The following is a 17,016-nucleotide window of genomic DNA, read 5'->3' on the forward strand; positions in this document are numbered from 1 at the left end:
AGTAGCTGAGGGGCAGTCGGTTAAGCATCTAATTTCGCTCAGGTCATGATCTCGCAGTTCAAGACTTTGAGCCCTGTGTCGGGCTCTGTGCTGACAGCTCAGAGTCTGGAGCCTGCTTCCGATTCTGTGTCTCCCTCTCTCTGCCCCTCCCCTGCTCACACTCTGTCTCTCTCCCTCTCTCTCTTAAAAAAAAAAAAAAAAAAAAAGAATTGTAGTAGCTGATATCCAGACACGTGAGAATGATACCCAGCTAGTCTGTAACTATCTGAGAAATTAGCTCCAAAATATCAAAATCTCCAATGTCCTTCAATCTTTTTATAATTGATCTTATCACTCTAGTTTCTGATGTTGTCAGGTCCTACTTACACACAGAAAGCTTCTTGGCAAGCTTTTGTTAAAAATTGATAATATTTACATCACACAGAATTTACCACTTTAATCATTTGTAAGTTTATAGTTAAGTGGCAGTAAGTACATTCACACAGCTGTGCTGCCGTCTCCGCCCTCCGTCTCCAGAACTCCTTTCCCCAAACTGAAACTCTATACCCATTAAACAATAACTATCCATTTATGGCAAGCTTTAAAAATCATTTGGAAGGTATCGTAAAACAACAATTTTAGGGAGACACATTTAACTGTTGTTCTGCCCAAAGTACTGATGTCTTTTTTTTCCCCGATTGTTAAAAATCCTCGTCAGCTTAATGAATGCAGCTTAGCTGTTCATTCTACGTGGCTCGTACAGGCCACTCGAGCTCCTTCCCAGCCCTGGTGAAAGGGGGCAGACACCAGGAACGAAGGAACAGCTGCCTCACCGTTCCAGATTATGAATCCGGGGTGTATCTCAACACATCACAGTTGCCGCACAAAGAACAGATGGGACCCCGATCTCCCAGTAGACCCACTGGAACCCCGTCTTGAATGTTAAACAAGGACCCACGGAGAGAAAGTGATTTCACTTAATACTCCCTTCCACAGATTGAAATCCTTCATGTGTAGGAACACGTGAGCGGGTCTGAGGTTTCAGCACTGGGGCTTCCTGGCTCCCATCCAGAGCTTTTGTTCCCTGAAACAGACAGCATTTGGAGTTATAATGTGGCAAAGCTTGTCAACACGTGGGGCTTTTCTCTGCTTTCCAAACACATGTGAGACAGACTGGCTCTCAATGAAGCTCTGATCTTTTCTGGGGAAAGGAAATGTCTCATGCAAGTCAAAAAAGAAAAAACATATTTGGAATCAAGAGGAATAATTGTGCATCAGAGAGACAGATTCTGATCAGTTGGCAAATATGGTGACATTGTAGTATAGATGTTGATCTAGATTGGTTTACATGGGTATTACATTATGGAATATACGTATATGGGATATATGTACTTACAACAGAAACCGTATCAAGGATTTTTGGAAAGACCGACGTTGCTCAAGAAAAATAGACTGGCGGGGGCGCCTGGGTGGCTCAGTCGGTTAAGAGTCCGACTTCGGCTCAGGTCACGATCTCACGGTCCGTGAGTTCGAGCCCCGCGTCGGGCTCTGGGCTGATGGCTCAGAGCCTGGAGCCTGCTTCCGATTCTGTGTCTCCCTCTCTCTCTGCCCCTCCCCCGTTCATGCTCTGTCTCTCTCTGTCTCAAAAATAAATAAAAAACATTAAAAAGAAAAAAGAAAAAAGAAAAATAGACTGGTGTCAGCGTCCCAGAAAGACACAGGGCATTGTACCTACGTTCCCCTGGATGTTACGTCTCTCTTCCAAAAGTGAGATGATTACACAGCTCAAAAGCCTGGGAGATTTCCTTTCATACTTTATGGCCCGAAACACAAAGATCTCCGGAACCGGAGACCTGGGGTAATGGTTTCAGCCTAATATCTGAGACCCACCCAGAGGTGCATGAGCTGAAGGCATTTCCAGAGTAATGCTTCACCCACTGGAGGCTAAATGGCTAGTGCTTTGTATCCCAAGAAGAAAGAATTTAATTTAATCCTGGAGATGATTAGAGGTTTCCCTCCCTCCAGGACCTCAGACTAATTCTGCTCGGGACTCCTACTGCTATCAGTAGGACAGACACTGTCATCACTAGAGGGAAGGTGCTTCTTAGGTCATTTCACACTCATGACGGACCCGTCGCTTCCTTTCCATCCTGCAAAGATGTCATGTCTCAGAGCCCAGTCTCCACTTTCCATTTTCCCAGAGACAGTGTCCTTCAGAGTAGCCTCCCTCCCCTCCCTCACTGGGTGGCTCATCTTTCACCAAGGTCCTTCACTTCAGATTCAAATGGGCCTTCTGAGAGCCCAAAGCCAGATACAAAAGTTCTTTTTCTTTGATTTTCTTTTTTTTTTTTTTTTTGGAGGAAATGTTGTTTAGGTTAAACATGTATTAAGGTAGGATTTCAGGGCACTATGCCATTAATTTATGTATAGGATAGCATGGGATGCCTTTGTGCATAGCTAGGTGACAGACCATGGTCATTTTCATGTTTTGGCCTCATTCTTTTTTTTTTTTTTTTTTTTTTTTAATTTTTTTTTCAACGTTTATTTATTTTTGGGACAGAGAGAGACAGAGCATGAACGCGGGAGGGGCAGAGAGAGAGGGAGACACAGAATCGGAAGCAGGCTCCAGGCTCTGAGCCATCAGCCCAGAGCCTGACGCGGGGCTCGAACTCCCGGACTGCGAGATCGTGACCTGGCTGAAGTCGGACGCTTAACCGACTGCGCCACCCAGGCGCCCCTTGGCCTCATTCTTAATGGAATTCAATGAAATACATCTTTCTATTAGGGTGATGTAGATCTGTATTTTGGTTCATCCAGCCTCGCTTAAGTTAGAAATGCGAAAGAAAAGAATTATAGAAGTTCCTTTCGTTGCTGAAAATGCAAAAACCCCAGTATTCTTACATAGCAATTTTCTTGCCAGTGAAAAAAATGAAGGTAACAATGTACAAAAATGATCTGTGTGTGTGTGTGTGTGTGTGTGTGTGTGTGTGTGTTTGGTTTAAAAAAATACATTGGATGACATGGAACTAGTTTGAGAATATTCGCTTTGATATCACTTTAATTTTATCAAAACTTGTATTTGTTTTACTTTTGCCTTGGAGCGTCCTGGTCAAGTGCATGTCTCATTGCCAAGCCCCTCACAAAACTGGACATATAGTTTGGCCTTGGCCCAACTGGTTTGTGGGTTAGAGCTGCTGAAGAAAATGCATTCATTTGTTCATTCATCAAATACTTACTGAGTATATACTACGTTCCATGCACTGCTCTAGGAGCTGGAGGCATAGCAGTGAAGTAAACAGGAAAATGTCTCTGCCTTTGTATGTTCTAGGGAAGGGAAAGGGAAAAAAAAAAAAAAAAAAAAAAGTACAGTATGTTAAGAGGCAATTAAATGCTATGGAAATAATAGAGTGTAGGAAATGAGTACCAGAGGCAGGTTGAAGTTTGAAATAGTGTAGTCAGAATGGGACCAGTGGAAAAGGAAATATCTGAGCAAAGACTTAGAAATGATAAAGTGAGACCTGAGATTAAATGGAGGGAAAGCCATTCCAGGCAGAGGCATTAGCACATGCAAAGGCCCTGAGGCAGTAGCATACCGACTATATTCCAGGAACGGTAAACAGACCAGTGTGGCCACACAACACAGAATGAGTAAGGAGAGAGGCAGTAGGAGAGGAAGGTGGTAGAAATAAGAGGTAAGAGAATGGATAGGAGATTATAGGGCCCTAAAAGCCATTCCCAGGCCCTCGGCATCTACTCTGAGGGAAATGGTGAACCAATGGAACGTTTTGAGCAAAGGAGTGGTAAGATTTAGCTTTGTTCATTATGGGTACTATGTTGAGATTAGATTGTAGAGAACAAGGGTAGACACAGGCGGACTCACAGGTAAAGTGTTGGATTAATCCAAGTGAGAACTAACAGCAGCTCGGACCAGGAGGTAGCAACGGAGGTCATGAGAAGAGAAATGACTAGAGTCCGTCCTATTTTGAAGGTAGAGCTGACAGGAGCTCCTGATAGCCTGGATGTGAGATGTGAGGAGAATAGGGGTGGGTGCAGGACTTCCAGGTTTGGAACCTGGCCAACCAGAAAGGATGCAGTAGGTTTTAGGGTAAAGCTGTTAGGAGCTGAGTTCTGAAGGTGTTCCGCTGGAGACGTCCACTTGACAATAAAGGGAGGTGTCCGTTAGGCAGTTTGAATAAACACATCTGGGTTTCAGCAAAGGGGTTGGAAATTTAAATTTGTGATACAACGTATGTAGCATTAAAAGCCACAAGACGAGGGGCGCCTGGGCGGCTCAGTCGGTTGAGCCTCCAACTTCGGCTCAGGTCATGATCTCACAGCTTGTGGGTTCGAGCCCCACATCCAGCTCTGGGCTGGCAGCTCAGAGCCTGGAGCCTGCTTCGGATTCTGTGTCTCCCTCTCTCCCTGCCCCTCCCCCGCTCATGCTCTGTCTCTCTCTGTCTCAAAAATAAATAAACATTAAAAAAATTTTTTAAAGCCATGAGACAAGCTGAGATCACCCAACGAGTCAGTAACCGGTAAGAATAGTGCAGTTCCAGACCTGGGGCTTGGAGCACTCCCAGGGCAAGAGGTCAGAGTAGAAACGGTGGACCAGCAACAGGGTGGCCAGTGAAGTGGGAGAAAAACCAGAAGAGCCCAGTGTCCTGGAAACCAAGTTCAGAAAGTACTTCTGGGAGGCAGCAGTGATGTATTATGTTCAGTGCCGTGGAGGAGACAAGAATGACAAGGACTGAATACTGATGGTCGGTTTCGGGATGAGGACGTCATTGGTCGACACTCCAGAAACACTGGATGTATCATTTCTAATACTTAAAAATATTTTTAAGTCTTTATTTATTTTTGAGAGAGAGACAGAGTGTGAGCAAGGGAGGAGCAGAGAGAGAGGGAGGCACAGAATCCAAAGCAGGCTCCAGGCCCTGAGCTGTCAGCACAGAGCCCGAACCCACTAACCATGAGATCATGACCTGAGCCGAAGTCAGACGCTCAACCGACTGAGCCTCCCAGGTGCCCCTCTAATATTTTAAAGGAGATCATGGGGATGACCGGTTGATGAAGGCCGCATCCTGTGACTCTGATGGCACAGTTTTGCAGGGCGACACCTTTAGTGAGTGGAACCCTGGGGAAAAGGGTTGCACGGGGCATACAATCTGATCGGACGCACCTAAGCGGAACTCTTTCTACCCACCGGTTTCCTAGCCTGTGGGACTTCTTGGCTCTGTGTCTGTGGAAGTGGCAGAGAGGGAAAGGAGGAATGCCCTGAAGACGCACAGATGGAGATATTTCTGATCAATTCTGGCTGGAATATTTCAAGCCCTTCATTTTGGGAAGTGACTAGAGCTAATTGATTGAATGTCAAATTGTAAAGAAAGATGCCTAGAAACCATTTCGTTTGCATGTGTTATTTGCATTCTCTTTCTTTTTACCCTCAATGTGGCCATTAATTTCTGCATGAAATAATAACAGACATAACACCATGTAAAGATTATGTTTTACATCACGTACATAAGAAAATCGATATTGGCCAAGAAGACAATAAAAATGCATGCCAGGGTGCCTGGGTGCCTCAGTCGGTTGAGTGTCCGACTCTTCATTTTGGCTCAGGTTATGATCTCATGGTTCGTGAGTTCGAGCCCCGCACCTGGCTCTGTGCTGACAGTGCAGAGCCTGCTTGGGATTCTCTCCCTCTTTCTCTGTCTCTCCCCTGCTTGCTGTCTCTCTCTCTTTCTCTCTCTCTGTCAAAATAAATAAATAAACTTAAAAAAAAATAAAATGAGTCTCAGGGATACAGAATTATATCACTAGTGCATTTATCTACGAGTTACTCTTCATATATTGCTTTATTTCAGTAGCTGGATGGTAATTATCTGACATTAACTAGCTCTGTTGGGGGCTGTGGCTGATTTGTAGCTATGTCCAGTTTCTGTGGGATAAGTGGGACATCCATCATCCCATTTCAGACCACCAACATGAAGTCATTTGGACCCACCCGCAAAAGTCACACAGTGGACTTGGGAGCCAGTGGAAGCTGGTTCGAGCACACCCTTGTTTTATTAATGTGCAGACAAATCTTGTTTCTGTCTGAAACCAGCAAATTAAAAAGAAATTAAAATTAAGAAAGGAAAAATGGAAATGTTATATAATTAACATTATAGTTATATTATATATATATAATTATAATATATGTAAATATTTATAAAGGTAGTTTTAATCCTTATTTCAAAATGATGAATGTAGGTTCAGAGACGATAATCCCTTGGTCCAGGATCAAATCTTAGAATCAAGACTTGAACCCAGACCTACCGGACTACAAAATCCATGCTCTCTCCCCTAAACCAATGTCTGGAAGCTCCAGAACGTTATCCATGAATCAGTAGGATAAATTCTCTATGGTAATCACCATTTCAGTGGCATAATACTAGTATTATAGTAATAACATTAACTATATCCTCTATACAAAACTGAATTTTAAATTACTAAATGAAAAAAAAATATTTTGACGGGTCACATTTTGTAGCATAGGTATTCCTCTTGGATTACACATACTCCCCCAAATTATAAAACCCTTCATCAGTATGGTGGTCAGGCCATGCGTTTATTCCATTTTGTTTCCAGGAACGCTACTCAAAAGAGAAAGCAGGAAAGATACCTTGTGGTGGTGGTTGTTCTTTCTTAAAAAACAACATCTTTTTAATGTTTATTTATTTTTGAGAGAGGGAGAGAGACAAAGAGTGAGCAGGGAGGGGCAGAGAGAGAAGGAGACACAGGATCTGAAGCAGGCTCCGGGACTCTGAGCTGTCAGCACAGAGCCCGATGCAGGGCTCTAACTTGTGAACTGCGAGGTCTTGATCTGAGCTGAAGTCTGACGCTTAACCGACTGAGCCACCCAGGCACCCCATGGTTTTTATAACAATACCTGGTTTTACAGTGTGGAGGTTCCTCAAAAAATTAAAAATAGACCTACCCTATGACCCAGGAGTAGCACTGCTAGGAATTTACCCAAGGGATACAGGAGTGCTGATGCATAGGGGCACTTGTACCCTAATGTTTACAGCAGCACTTTCAACAATAGCCAAATTATGGAAAGAGCCTAAATGTCCATCAACTGATGAATGGAAAAAGAAATTGTGGTTTATATACACAATGGAATACTACGTGGCAACGAGAAAGAATGAAATAACGGCCTTTTGTAGCAACGTGGATGCAACTGGAGAGTGTTATGCTAAGTGAAATAAGTCATACAGAGAAGGACAGATACCATATGTTTTCACTCCTATGCAGATCCTGAGAAACTTAACAGAAGATTGTGGGGGAGGGGAAGGAAGAAAAAAAAGTGGTTAGAGAGGGAGGGAGCCAAACCATAAGACTCTTAAAAACTGAGAACAAACTGAGGGTTTATGGGGGGTGGGAGGGAGGGGTGGGTGGGTGATGGGTATTGAGGAGGGCACCTGTTGGGATGAGCACTGGGTGTTGTATGGAAACCAATCTGACAATAAATTTCATATTAAAATAATAATAATACCTGGTTTTATATTTGCTCTCCAGGGTACTACATGTACATCGAGGCCTCCCACATGGTGTATGGACAAAAAGCACATCTCTTGTCCTGGCCTCTGAGAGGAGTCACCGGAAAACACTGCTTGACCTTTTTCTACCACATGTATGGAGCAGGGACTGGCCTGCTGAGTGTTTATTTGAAAAGGGCAGGCGATAGTGAAGAGTCCCTCTTATGGCGAAGAAGAGGCGAACAGAGCATTTCCTGGCTACGGGCGCTGATCGAATACAGTTGTGAGTCCCAGCACCAGGTAAGCCAAAGGGGAGAAGAACGAAGTGAGAGCAAATGTTCCTGTGAGCTTCTGATGTTCTGTCTTTTTCTTGCTACCAAAGAGAATGTTCTGTTCTGTTTTCAGGGTCATAGATAAAGACAGTACATGTTTAAAAGTAAACATAATTAGTCTCTATTGATTAAATCTAAGCAGTGAATGGGAGATTAGGCGGCGAGAAAAAGCTTTGGGTATTTACGCATAAAGTGATTTTTGCAACTCAATGATGAAAGGGTAGCTATTTTTGTCTTGGCACATTCTGAATGTCAAGTGTATTCTCTGCGTCCCGCACGTCTCCCAAACAGTCTCCTTTTCTTCTAAACATGGTATTACCTAATTAGTATTTTCCAGCTGCGTCTTTCCCTCGTCATTACCCACACACGAGGGCTTTGGTTGCAAGCCTCTATTTAAGAGTGCATGGTCCGCAGTCAATTATTAAGCCTCTGTCTGCATGGGTTTAGAAGAAACTGAGTCCCGGTCCCAATTCCTGAGTCTTGCCCTGGGTTTTCTCGTGTGCTGTAGGAGACCTCCATCCCACAGCATCTAGACTATGAGAGACTGTAGGCAGTGACAGGAAAGAGCCTTTCAAATGCCAGTGGGTGAGGCTGAGCAGCCCATCTGGTCTAGAGGTGAGCAGGCCCTCCTGACAGCTACTGACTTCCCCTGCCTACCAAGAGCCAAAGCTCCAGAAGGCTCTGGGAAGATAACCTTCGGACCCTGACATTCCTGAAATTGCTCTGTAGAATTCTCACCTGTGACCTTCTACTAAAAGCCCTGCTTCCTCTTCATCCTTGCTTCTGACTGATCAACCTCTTGGACCAGCACCCCTCCGCTTTAACCACTGGCTTGTTTGGTCTAAGCCCAAATCTTCCTGGAAGAGGTGTTCAGAATAAGGGCTTTATTTTATACCATCGCACAAACACCCTGAATTTCCTGTGGATCTAAACGGGAAGGAATTGCAGAAGTTCAGGGGGCCATGTTGCAGGGCCATCGAGGGTGCTGTGTTGCTAAAGAACAAGTGACTGAGGGCAAATGAGCCATTATCTGGGGGTGGCCCATTATCCTGGCATGGATAAACCTGTCTAGAGATTTAGGAAAGAATAACAGATAGCTCCAGAAATGATTTGGATGGTGCTTTAATGTCCGCTACGGAAGAAAAGCAGATCATTCAGGAGCTTAATAATATAACTGATCATCATTCTGAGATGGTGGATTAATTTCGTTCAGCTATCCGGGCACCCCTACTTCTACCCTGTTCGGATGTTCTCCAAGTGTGGTCCTGAGACCAGCAGCAATGCTTGAAGTGCAAACCCACCTCAAATGACATTGACCGAAAATGCACACTCTGGGGCCACACTTCAGAACTACTGAACCAGATACTCTGGGGGAGGGGTCCAGAAATCTGTGTTTTAACAAGCCCTCCTGATGATTCAGATGCACACTAAAGACAAAGCATCTCTATCCCAGAGCAAGTGGTTCTGAGTCAAGTGCAGCCCGAGCGTTGATGTTTTTGTGATTCCCGAAGGGTGCTAATGCACTAGACCTCTGGGGAACAGGTGACTTCTCAGCGTCTAATCCCAGGGAGTGGAGTACAAGGCCTTGAATATGCTAGACTTGCTGGGTAGCTGGTTGTTTGAAATGGTTTTTGATCCCAGAAGTAATTAGGCATCTATTGGTATCTACCCTCTACCCTCGTGGGGTATTCAAATTAAAAGGGTGCAGAATGGCCTGAGAGGTTTTTTAAAGTTTATTTTCATTTATTTTGTGAGGAGGGAGGGGCAGAGAGAGGGGGAGGCAGACTGTCCCAAGCAGGCTCCACATTATCAACACAGAGCCCAACTCAGGGTTCAGACTCACAAACTGTGAGATCATGACCTGAGCTGAAGTCAAGAGTCCAACGCTTAACCAATTGAGCCACCCAGGCACTCCTGGCCTGGGAGAGTTTTAGCTCACAACTTTGTAAGAACCAAGACTCCAGACCATTCCCTTTGTCTTAGAATGGAACAGATATGAATCTGCCCTGAGGAATTTCCTTCTGGATTTAGTGATTCCCTCAGGAATCCCAAATGACTATCTGGAGACCAGGCTGAAGCTAGTTTCTCCAAAACATCTTAGTGTCTAATAAAACACAGACACATCCACATGAATAAATTGGCCATCTTTTACGTGCCAGGCACTTACAGCACTAGGAGCTATACGTAAGTTCTTCCTGTTGATCTTGTAGCTCCTCTTGACAGAAGGAGAAACTCAATGTCCAGCTGGTAACTGACAGTGTGAGAATTCAGGCCCAGATCTGACTGGTCCCCAAGTGTGTATCCCTAAGCCACGGTTCCACACTCTCTCTCTTCATCAGTATGTTGATCAAGTCATGAATTTATTACAATTTGTTTCCAGGAACACCACTCAAAAGAGAAAGAAGAAAATCAGTTCCAAAATAAACTCATTCCCCTGGGTGTCATAAGCCCTGGGTGATCTTGGGGAAATCTCATCCTCCCTGAGAGTGTTCGTACATTTTCAAAATGGGGTAATAATTCCCGCCATGCTGACATCACCAGAGTTAGAGGGTCAGTGAGGTTATGTATGTGAAAGGGTTTTATAAATTTTAAAATCCCAAAGTATAAAAATATATTATTGTTTCTAAAAATATATTCCCTCCCAAATATCTCTGGTCTCTAATTTATATCACCATGGCAACCCTGGTATTCTCAATAGTTACATTGGCATCCAGACTGAGTTCCTAGAGTATGAGGCCAAAATATCTCATTTTAGTAAATATTTGTTGACTGCTGGCTATTCTCAGTGCTGAGGATGCAGCAATGAACATAACACATAAAGCTCCTCTTCTTTTAGAGTTGACATTCTAGTCGGGGAGAGGTAGAAAAAGTAAATCAGGGGCGCCTGGGTGGCTCAGTCGGTTGAGCGTCCGGCTTCGGCTCAGGTCATGATCTCACAGTTTGTGGGTTCAGGCCCCACGTCGGGCTCTGTGCTGACAGCTCGGAGCCTGGAACCTGCTTCGAATTCTGTGTCTCCCTCTCTCTCTGCTCCTCCCCTGCTCATGCTCTGTCTCTCTCTCCTTCAAAAATAAATAAAAATATTCAAAAAAATTTTTTTAAAAAAAGGAAAAGTAAACCAAAGATATATAATGTACTATTAAGTACATTATAATAAATGCTATGGTGGGGGGCACCTGGGAGGTTCAGTCGGTTAAGTGTCCGACTTCAGCTCAGGTCATGATCTCTCAGTTCACAAGTTTGAGCCCTGCATCTGGCTCTGTGCTGACAGCTTAGAGCCTGGAACCTGTTTCAGATTCTGTGTCTCCCTCTCCTTCTGCTCCTCCCCTGCTCGTGCTCTGTCTCTCAAAAAAAAAAATTTTTTTTTAAATTAATAATAGTAAGTGCTATGGAAAAGAATAGGTCAAGCCAAACAGGTACTGAGATCAAAGAAGTATCAGGGCATAATTGTGAAAGGCTTTGGACATCATGGTTGAGTTTGAAATTTATTCCAGAAGCAATGAGGAACCATCAGATGGCTTTAAGGTAATGTGATCTGGGTTTATGTTTTTAAATGATCACTCCAGCCACTATGTGGAGAATAGACTGTAGGGGACAAGGAGACTTTGGGGGCTACTGCAGTGGTGCTGGCAGAAAGAGTGAGTGGAAGGGGTGAGATGCATCAGAAGCCCACGGGACTTCTTACATGTGGAATGTGGGGCTTGAGAGAAAGAGGCATCAAGATGCCGCCTTGAGTTTTGGCCTGAGTAACCAGTAGAATGGAGTTACCATTTCCTGAGTTGAGGAAGGCTTTCGGTGGAGCACATCTGGAGGTGCGAAGGCAGTGCGCATGGGAGGGAAATCAACAAGTGAGTTTTTCAGACACGCTTAGTTTTCTGTGTCAGACATCCACGTGGGCATGTCAGGTGAGCATAGGTGATGAGACTGAAGTTCAGAAAAAAGAACAAGGCTGGAGGAGTAGATGTGTGCATCACTGGTGGCGGTGAGCAGGTGTGGATGGCTTTCAGAGTGGTGTCGTACTGCCACTGTTTGTTTCAGACTCATCCTCTAGGGGAGGTGAGTGGGTGGCCTCCAGATGACATTCCAATCATCCTACCATCCTTGTAGGCGAAATGCACCAAGTGGCAACCTTTTAATCATGCTCCTTCCTAAGTGCTAAGCTGTACCTGACTTGCTATTGATCGAAAACACAACGTGATTTTATTTCCTTTGGATTCCTTGCTTAACATTTCCTCCTGTGCTCTCTCTTCTTTCCTCCCTGGGTTCTTTTATTTTGATGCCATTGAAAGAAAGAATGTGTTAGACAAATTCTTAGCTCATCGAAATATTTATATCATTCATATTGTTCGTTATATGCCTAACATTTAGTAAGGATTATTATGTGCTAGGTACTCATTTAGGACCACGTTTCCAAATTTTCTTGTTCATGGTATGCTTAGTCTCATTAATGTTTTTCCTGGTGTTCCTAGACCAAAAGTAATACCTAAGAGTTTCATTTATTAAGTAGTTGCAGCCAAACAACTTAGTATTTATGTCCTAACGACTTAGTATACATTTGGAAAAATAGTACACTTAAATTGAAGGAAAAAAATAAATTTTTATCTAATTCTTTTTTTTTTTAAATTTTTTTTTCCAACGTTTATTTATTTTTGGGACAGAGAGAGACACAGCATGAATGGGGGAGGGGCAGAGAGAGAGGGAGACACAGAATTGGAAACAGGCTCCAGGCTCTGAGCCATCAGCCCAGAGCCCGACGCGGGGCTCGAACCCACGGACCGCGAGATCGTGACCTGGCTGAAGTCGGACGCTTAACCGACTGCGCCACCCAGGCGCCCCAATTTTTATCTAATTCTTAAATAACCACAATTATTTACTAATAGAATGTGTATATATAGGACAAGGGAAAAATCATAATGGTATAAAATAGTTACCACTCAGGTAGTAAGGAAATTCAGAGGAAAAGGTTGTATGAAATCAAGTATTTGGCCCAACCACAGACTCTTCAGGATATAATTCCATCAGGTAATTTGTTTATTATACTTTCGTTGTAGACTTGGTGGTCAAAAACCAGATTTTATTGATGTCCAGAAAACCAAAATGGTTATTAACTGCACTCATATATCCTCCTATCTACATGTATTAGAGGACATTTTTTCCTCTTCTAACCATTTATTTGTATTCTTGTTTGGGATTGTGTCCTTAGAATTTTTATTTATTTATTTTTTATTTTTTTTATTTTTTTTTCGTTTCAACGTTTATTTATTTTTGGGACAGAGAGAGACAGAGCATGAACGGGGGAGGGGCAGAGAGAGAGGGAGACACAGAATCGGAAACAGGCTCCAGGCTCTGAGCCATCAGCCCAGAGCCTGACGCGGGGCTCGAACTCACGGGCCGCGAGATCGTGACCTGGCTGAAGTCGGACGTTTAACCGACTGCGCCACCCAGGCGCCCCTAGAATTTTTAATAATATTATTTTGCCCATATCTGTCATTAAAGCTTCTTTGAGTCATTAATTTTAAGATAGTTTCATATGCTTATTAATTATCCACTTTATATTCTTTGATTTAATTTAAATCATAAACTAGTCCAAGGGGGAGTCATTTGCTCATAAAGTGAGTAGACCAAATGTGTCTTCTGGATAATTTTCATTACCCACAAGCCTCCCTGGAGTATTCAGTGGTTTATTAACCATTGTTGGGGCAGCGTTCGAGCTGGTAATGTAAGCTATTTTCCCTAGAACCTGAATATTTGATCAGTTATTTCCTTCTCAGGATCTGAAGTTATGAAACTGGTTCTCTCCTCCTGGGCTATTCTTGGATGTTATGGTATTTAACACAATAAGCGAACCGTTGCCTTTTTGGTAAACTTAGTGATTATATATCACCATAGATTTATAGAGAGCCTAAGAAAACTTAAACCTCTGGGCCTATGACTTTCATAGGCCCTGTGAGTGCTGGGTCTAGAATATTCGAGGTGGGAAAGAGAAACTAGGTCACCACCAGGAAGCATTTCTAGGTAAGCATTTCTGGTTAATGGCCTAAAGAGATCTCAGAAGCAACCTAAATCTCCAAGACTCTAGTAATTTATTGTGCATTTCTTTAAAATTCCAAATGAGTACTCTCTTTTGTACCTAAATTTGAATTTGTGATTTTGTAGTCTTTTCCTTAAAGGAAAAGACCCACCCAACATGGATCTTCCCCTGACGAGTATTGTTTTATCAAGATGACTTCATTTCTAAAATGTTTTTTAATGTTTATTTATTTTTGAGAGAGAGACAGAGTATGAGTGGGAGAGAGGCAGGGGGGCGGGGGTGGTGGGGAGACACAGAATCTGAAACAGGCTCCAGGCTCTGAGCTGTCAGCACAGAGCCTGACGCGGGGCTCAAACTCACGAACCGCAAGAACATGACCTGAACCGAAGTAGGACGCTTAACCGACCGAGCCACCCAGGTACCCCAAGATGACTCCATTTCTAAATTCAGACCTCATTACTTTTCAGGTAATTTTTGAAGCCATTCGGGGAGTGTCAATAAGAAGTGATATTGCCATTGATGATGTTAAATTTCAAGCAGGACCCTGTTCAGGTAACAATATTTTCCCCAATTATATCCTCTTGATTGAAAAGGGATTTTGCAATCGTCTCAAATCATAAGAATGCAAATTAAGAATTTTCCTATAACAAAAACAGAGAAAACTATTTTTGTCTATTTTCTATTTGTCTTTCCTGACAGAAATGGAAGATATGACCCAGCAGTCATCAGGATATTCTGAGGATTTAAATGAAATTGAGTTTTAAGAAATGATCTGAATTGGATGAGCTAAACAAGAGCCATACCTCTCTTCAATCAAAATGAACACAAAACAAATAAATACCGGACAGTCTTAACCATTTTGTGAATTATAAAACAACTTCACAGCACAGTATTCTTTTTCATTACTTTTGCAAAAAATACTGACTCAGGGCTTTTTGGTGTTTTTGTTTTTGGTTTTTGGGTTTTTTTTTTTCCTTTTTGCGTATGACAACTGTTACGGAAATACAGGCTATTGATTTTGCGTAGATCATTCATCTTAATTTTGGTTCCAGTTAGAAATACAAATATACTATATTGCAGTCACTTTAAAGTATGCAAATGGAAGGGCACAATCAAAATGAGATGTGTCATTTAAATCTGCATTCAGTGAATGTATTGGGAGGAGAAGATGTCTCGTGGGTTTCTTTTTGAATTTCAAGTATCGCAGCTGTTTTTAAAGTAATAATGTGAGGTGTCAGTATCTGCAGAATGAATGCAGTTTTTCATGGTAACAAGTTAGTCTAAGAAAATAAAATCTTATTTTCTACGTTTTATTCATAGAAGTGGAGTGTTAATTGTTAAATATTTTTACCATATGTGATAACTAAGGATCTTTCCTGAATGTCCCAGGGTAAGTCAGTATTAATTAATGCTGTATTACAAGGCAATGCTACTTTCTTTCTTCCCCCCTTTGAACTACTTTGGAAAGTCACTATGAACACATGGATTAGAAATTGCACTCTTTTTTTGTAAAGCAAGCTTGAAAATGTTTATGTACACACACCTGAAAATTTTTAGGACGTGTTAAGCAATCTTACTGATTTTTATAATAAATGTTTTGGTAAGGTTTTGAGGAGTATGAATTCAAGCAGACATACTAAACTGCTGCTTTTTATTTACGTGCTTAGAAAATTGTACATACGTATTTTATACCCAAACAGCTGTTTTAAGATTACCTAATAAAAGGTAATTTGAAAATCTTTTCCCTAGCAATGAACTCATTTCTATGTTATTTTCCTTGTTCAGAATATCTTCGGTACATAACTGCAGATTCTAGTTTGAATTTCTGCTCTGCCACTGTTGAATTCTTCTTATGCCTTCTATTAGTGACATGAGCATTGCTTACATTGATACAAGAATTGATTTTTATTTATTTATTTTTAAAAATTTTTGTTTATTTTTGAGAGAGAGTGGGGGAGGAGCAGGGAGTGAGGGAGACACAGAATCTGAAACAGGCTCCAGACTCTGAGCTGTCAGCACAGAGCCCAACGCGGGGCTCGAACTCACGGACCGTGAGATCATGACCTGAGCCGAAGTCGGCCGCTTAACCGACTGAGCCACCCAGGCGCCCCTGATTTTTATTTATTTATTTTTAAAAATTTTTGTTTATTTTTGAGAGAGAGTGGGGGAGGAGCAGGGAGCGAGGGAGACAGAGAGAATCCCAAGCAGGCTCCCCACTGTCAGTGCAGAGCCCTGACGTGGGGCTCAAACTCATGGAGAGATCATGACCTGAGCCATAATCAAGTAGGACATTTAACTGACTGAGCCACCCAGGTGCTCCAAGAATTAATTTTTGAAGTGTTTTATTTTATATAAGCTAACTTACTTTTTCACCACATTTTATCCTATTACAACGTAAACACTATGAGGATGAGGATTCTTGCATGTTTTGTGTTACTTTTGTAGTCTCTGTACCCAGAAGAATGTCTGGTGTGTAGTACGTGTTCAATAAAGAAATAGTTGTTGAATGAATGAATGAATTTTAAGCCTTCCAACATCCTCCAAAATGGAGATATTATTAGTTTTTTTTACAGAGAAGGAAACCGAGGTTCAGAAGAGTGAACACATTATTTAAGTGGAAGAGTAGAGTCAGGTGTCTCTGACCCCAAAGTCCATACCTCTTCCTGCTTTGTACGGCCAAAAATCCATGGTCCTCACAGACTTGGGTGGTATTCTCACTCAAGAATGTCAAAACTCTTCAGGTGCCTGGCTGTGTGGCTCAGTCGGCAGAGCATGTGACCCTTGACCTCGAGGTTATGAGTTTGAGCCCCACATTGGACATAGGGATTACTTTTTAAAAAAATGTCAAAACTCTTAAGTTAATCCATAAAGAGTAGTATACTTCCCTGAAGACCACAGTGCTTGGAAAACAAAAATTCTCAACTGTACAAAATTAACATCCTGAGGTTTATGGAGAAAATAAACTTCTGTAGTAAAGCAAAATTTTGCAAATCACATCCTTTCTATTCATGATGATTTTAATTAAGTAAGTAATTAATTATCTATTAATCCCTAAATAAAGCTGAAACATTGAGGAAGGAAGATTTCAAGGTGTGAAGCAACTCAACAGTATGCTAGATGGTATAGTCTCCTCAACCTATTATTCCTGTCCAGAGCT

The 17,016-nt window shown here is 42.3% G+C and overlaps 1 protein-coding gene across 1 annotated transcript in view; it reads left to right on the forward strand.

The window, feature by feature from the left end:
* MAMDC2 (MAM domain containing 2) overlaps positions 1-15,607 on the forward strand; it is a 150,837-nt gene extending 135,230 nt beyond the window's left edge. Inside the window, exons 12-14 of the mRNA XM_030293837.2 lie at positions 7,540-7,799; positions 14,327-14,411; positions 14,559-15,607. Of these exons, the coding sequence (XP_030149697.1) occupies positions 7,540-7,799; positions 14,327-14,411; positions 14,559-14,623 (410 nt within the window). The 3' untranslated portion in view covers positions 14,624-15,607. The remainder of the gene's footprint in view (positions 1-7,539; positions 7,800-14,326; positions 14,412-14,558) is intronic.
* Positions 15,608-17,016: the final 1,409 nt, after the last annotated feature.

This window comes from Lynx canadensis, chromosome D4 (assembly GCF_007474595.2).
Source record: "Lynx canadensis isolate LIC74 chromosome D4, mLynCan4.pri.v2, whole genome shotgun sequence".
NCBI classification, from domain to species: domain Eukaryota; kingdom Metazoa; phylum Chordata; class Mammalia; order Carnivora; family Felidae; genus Lynx; species Lynx canadensis.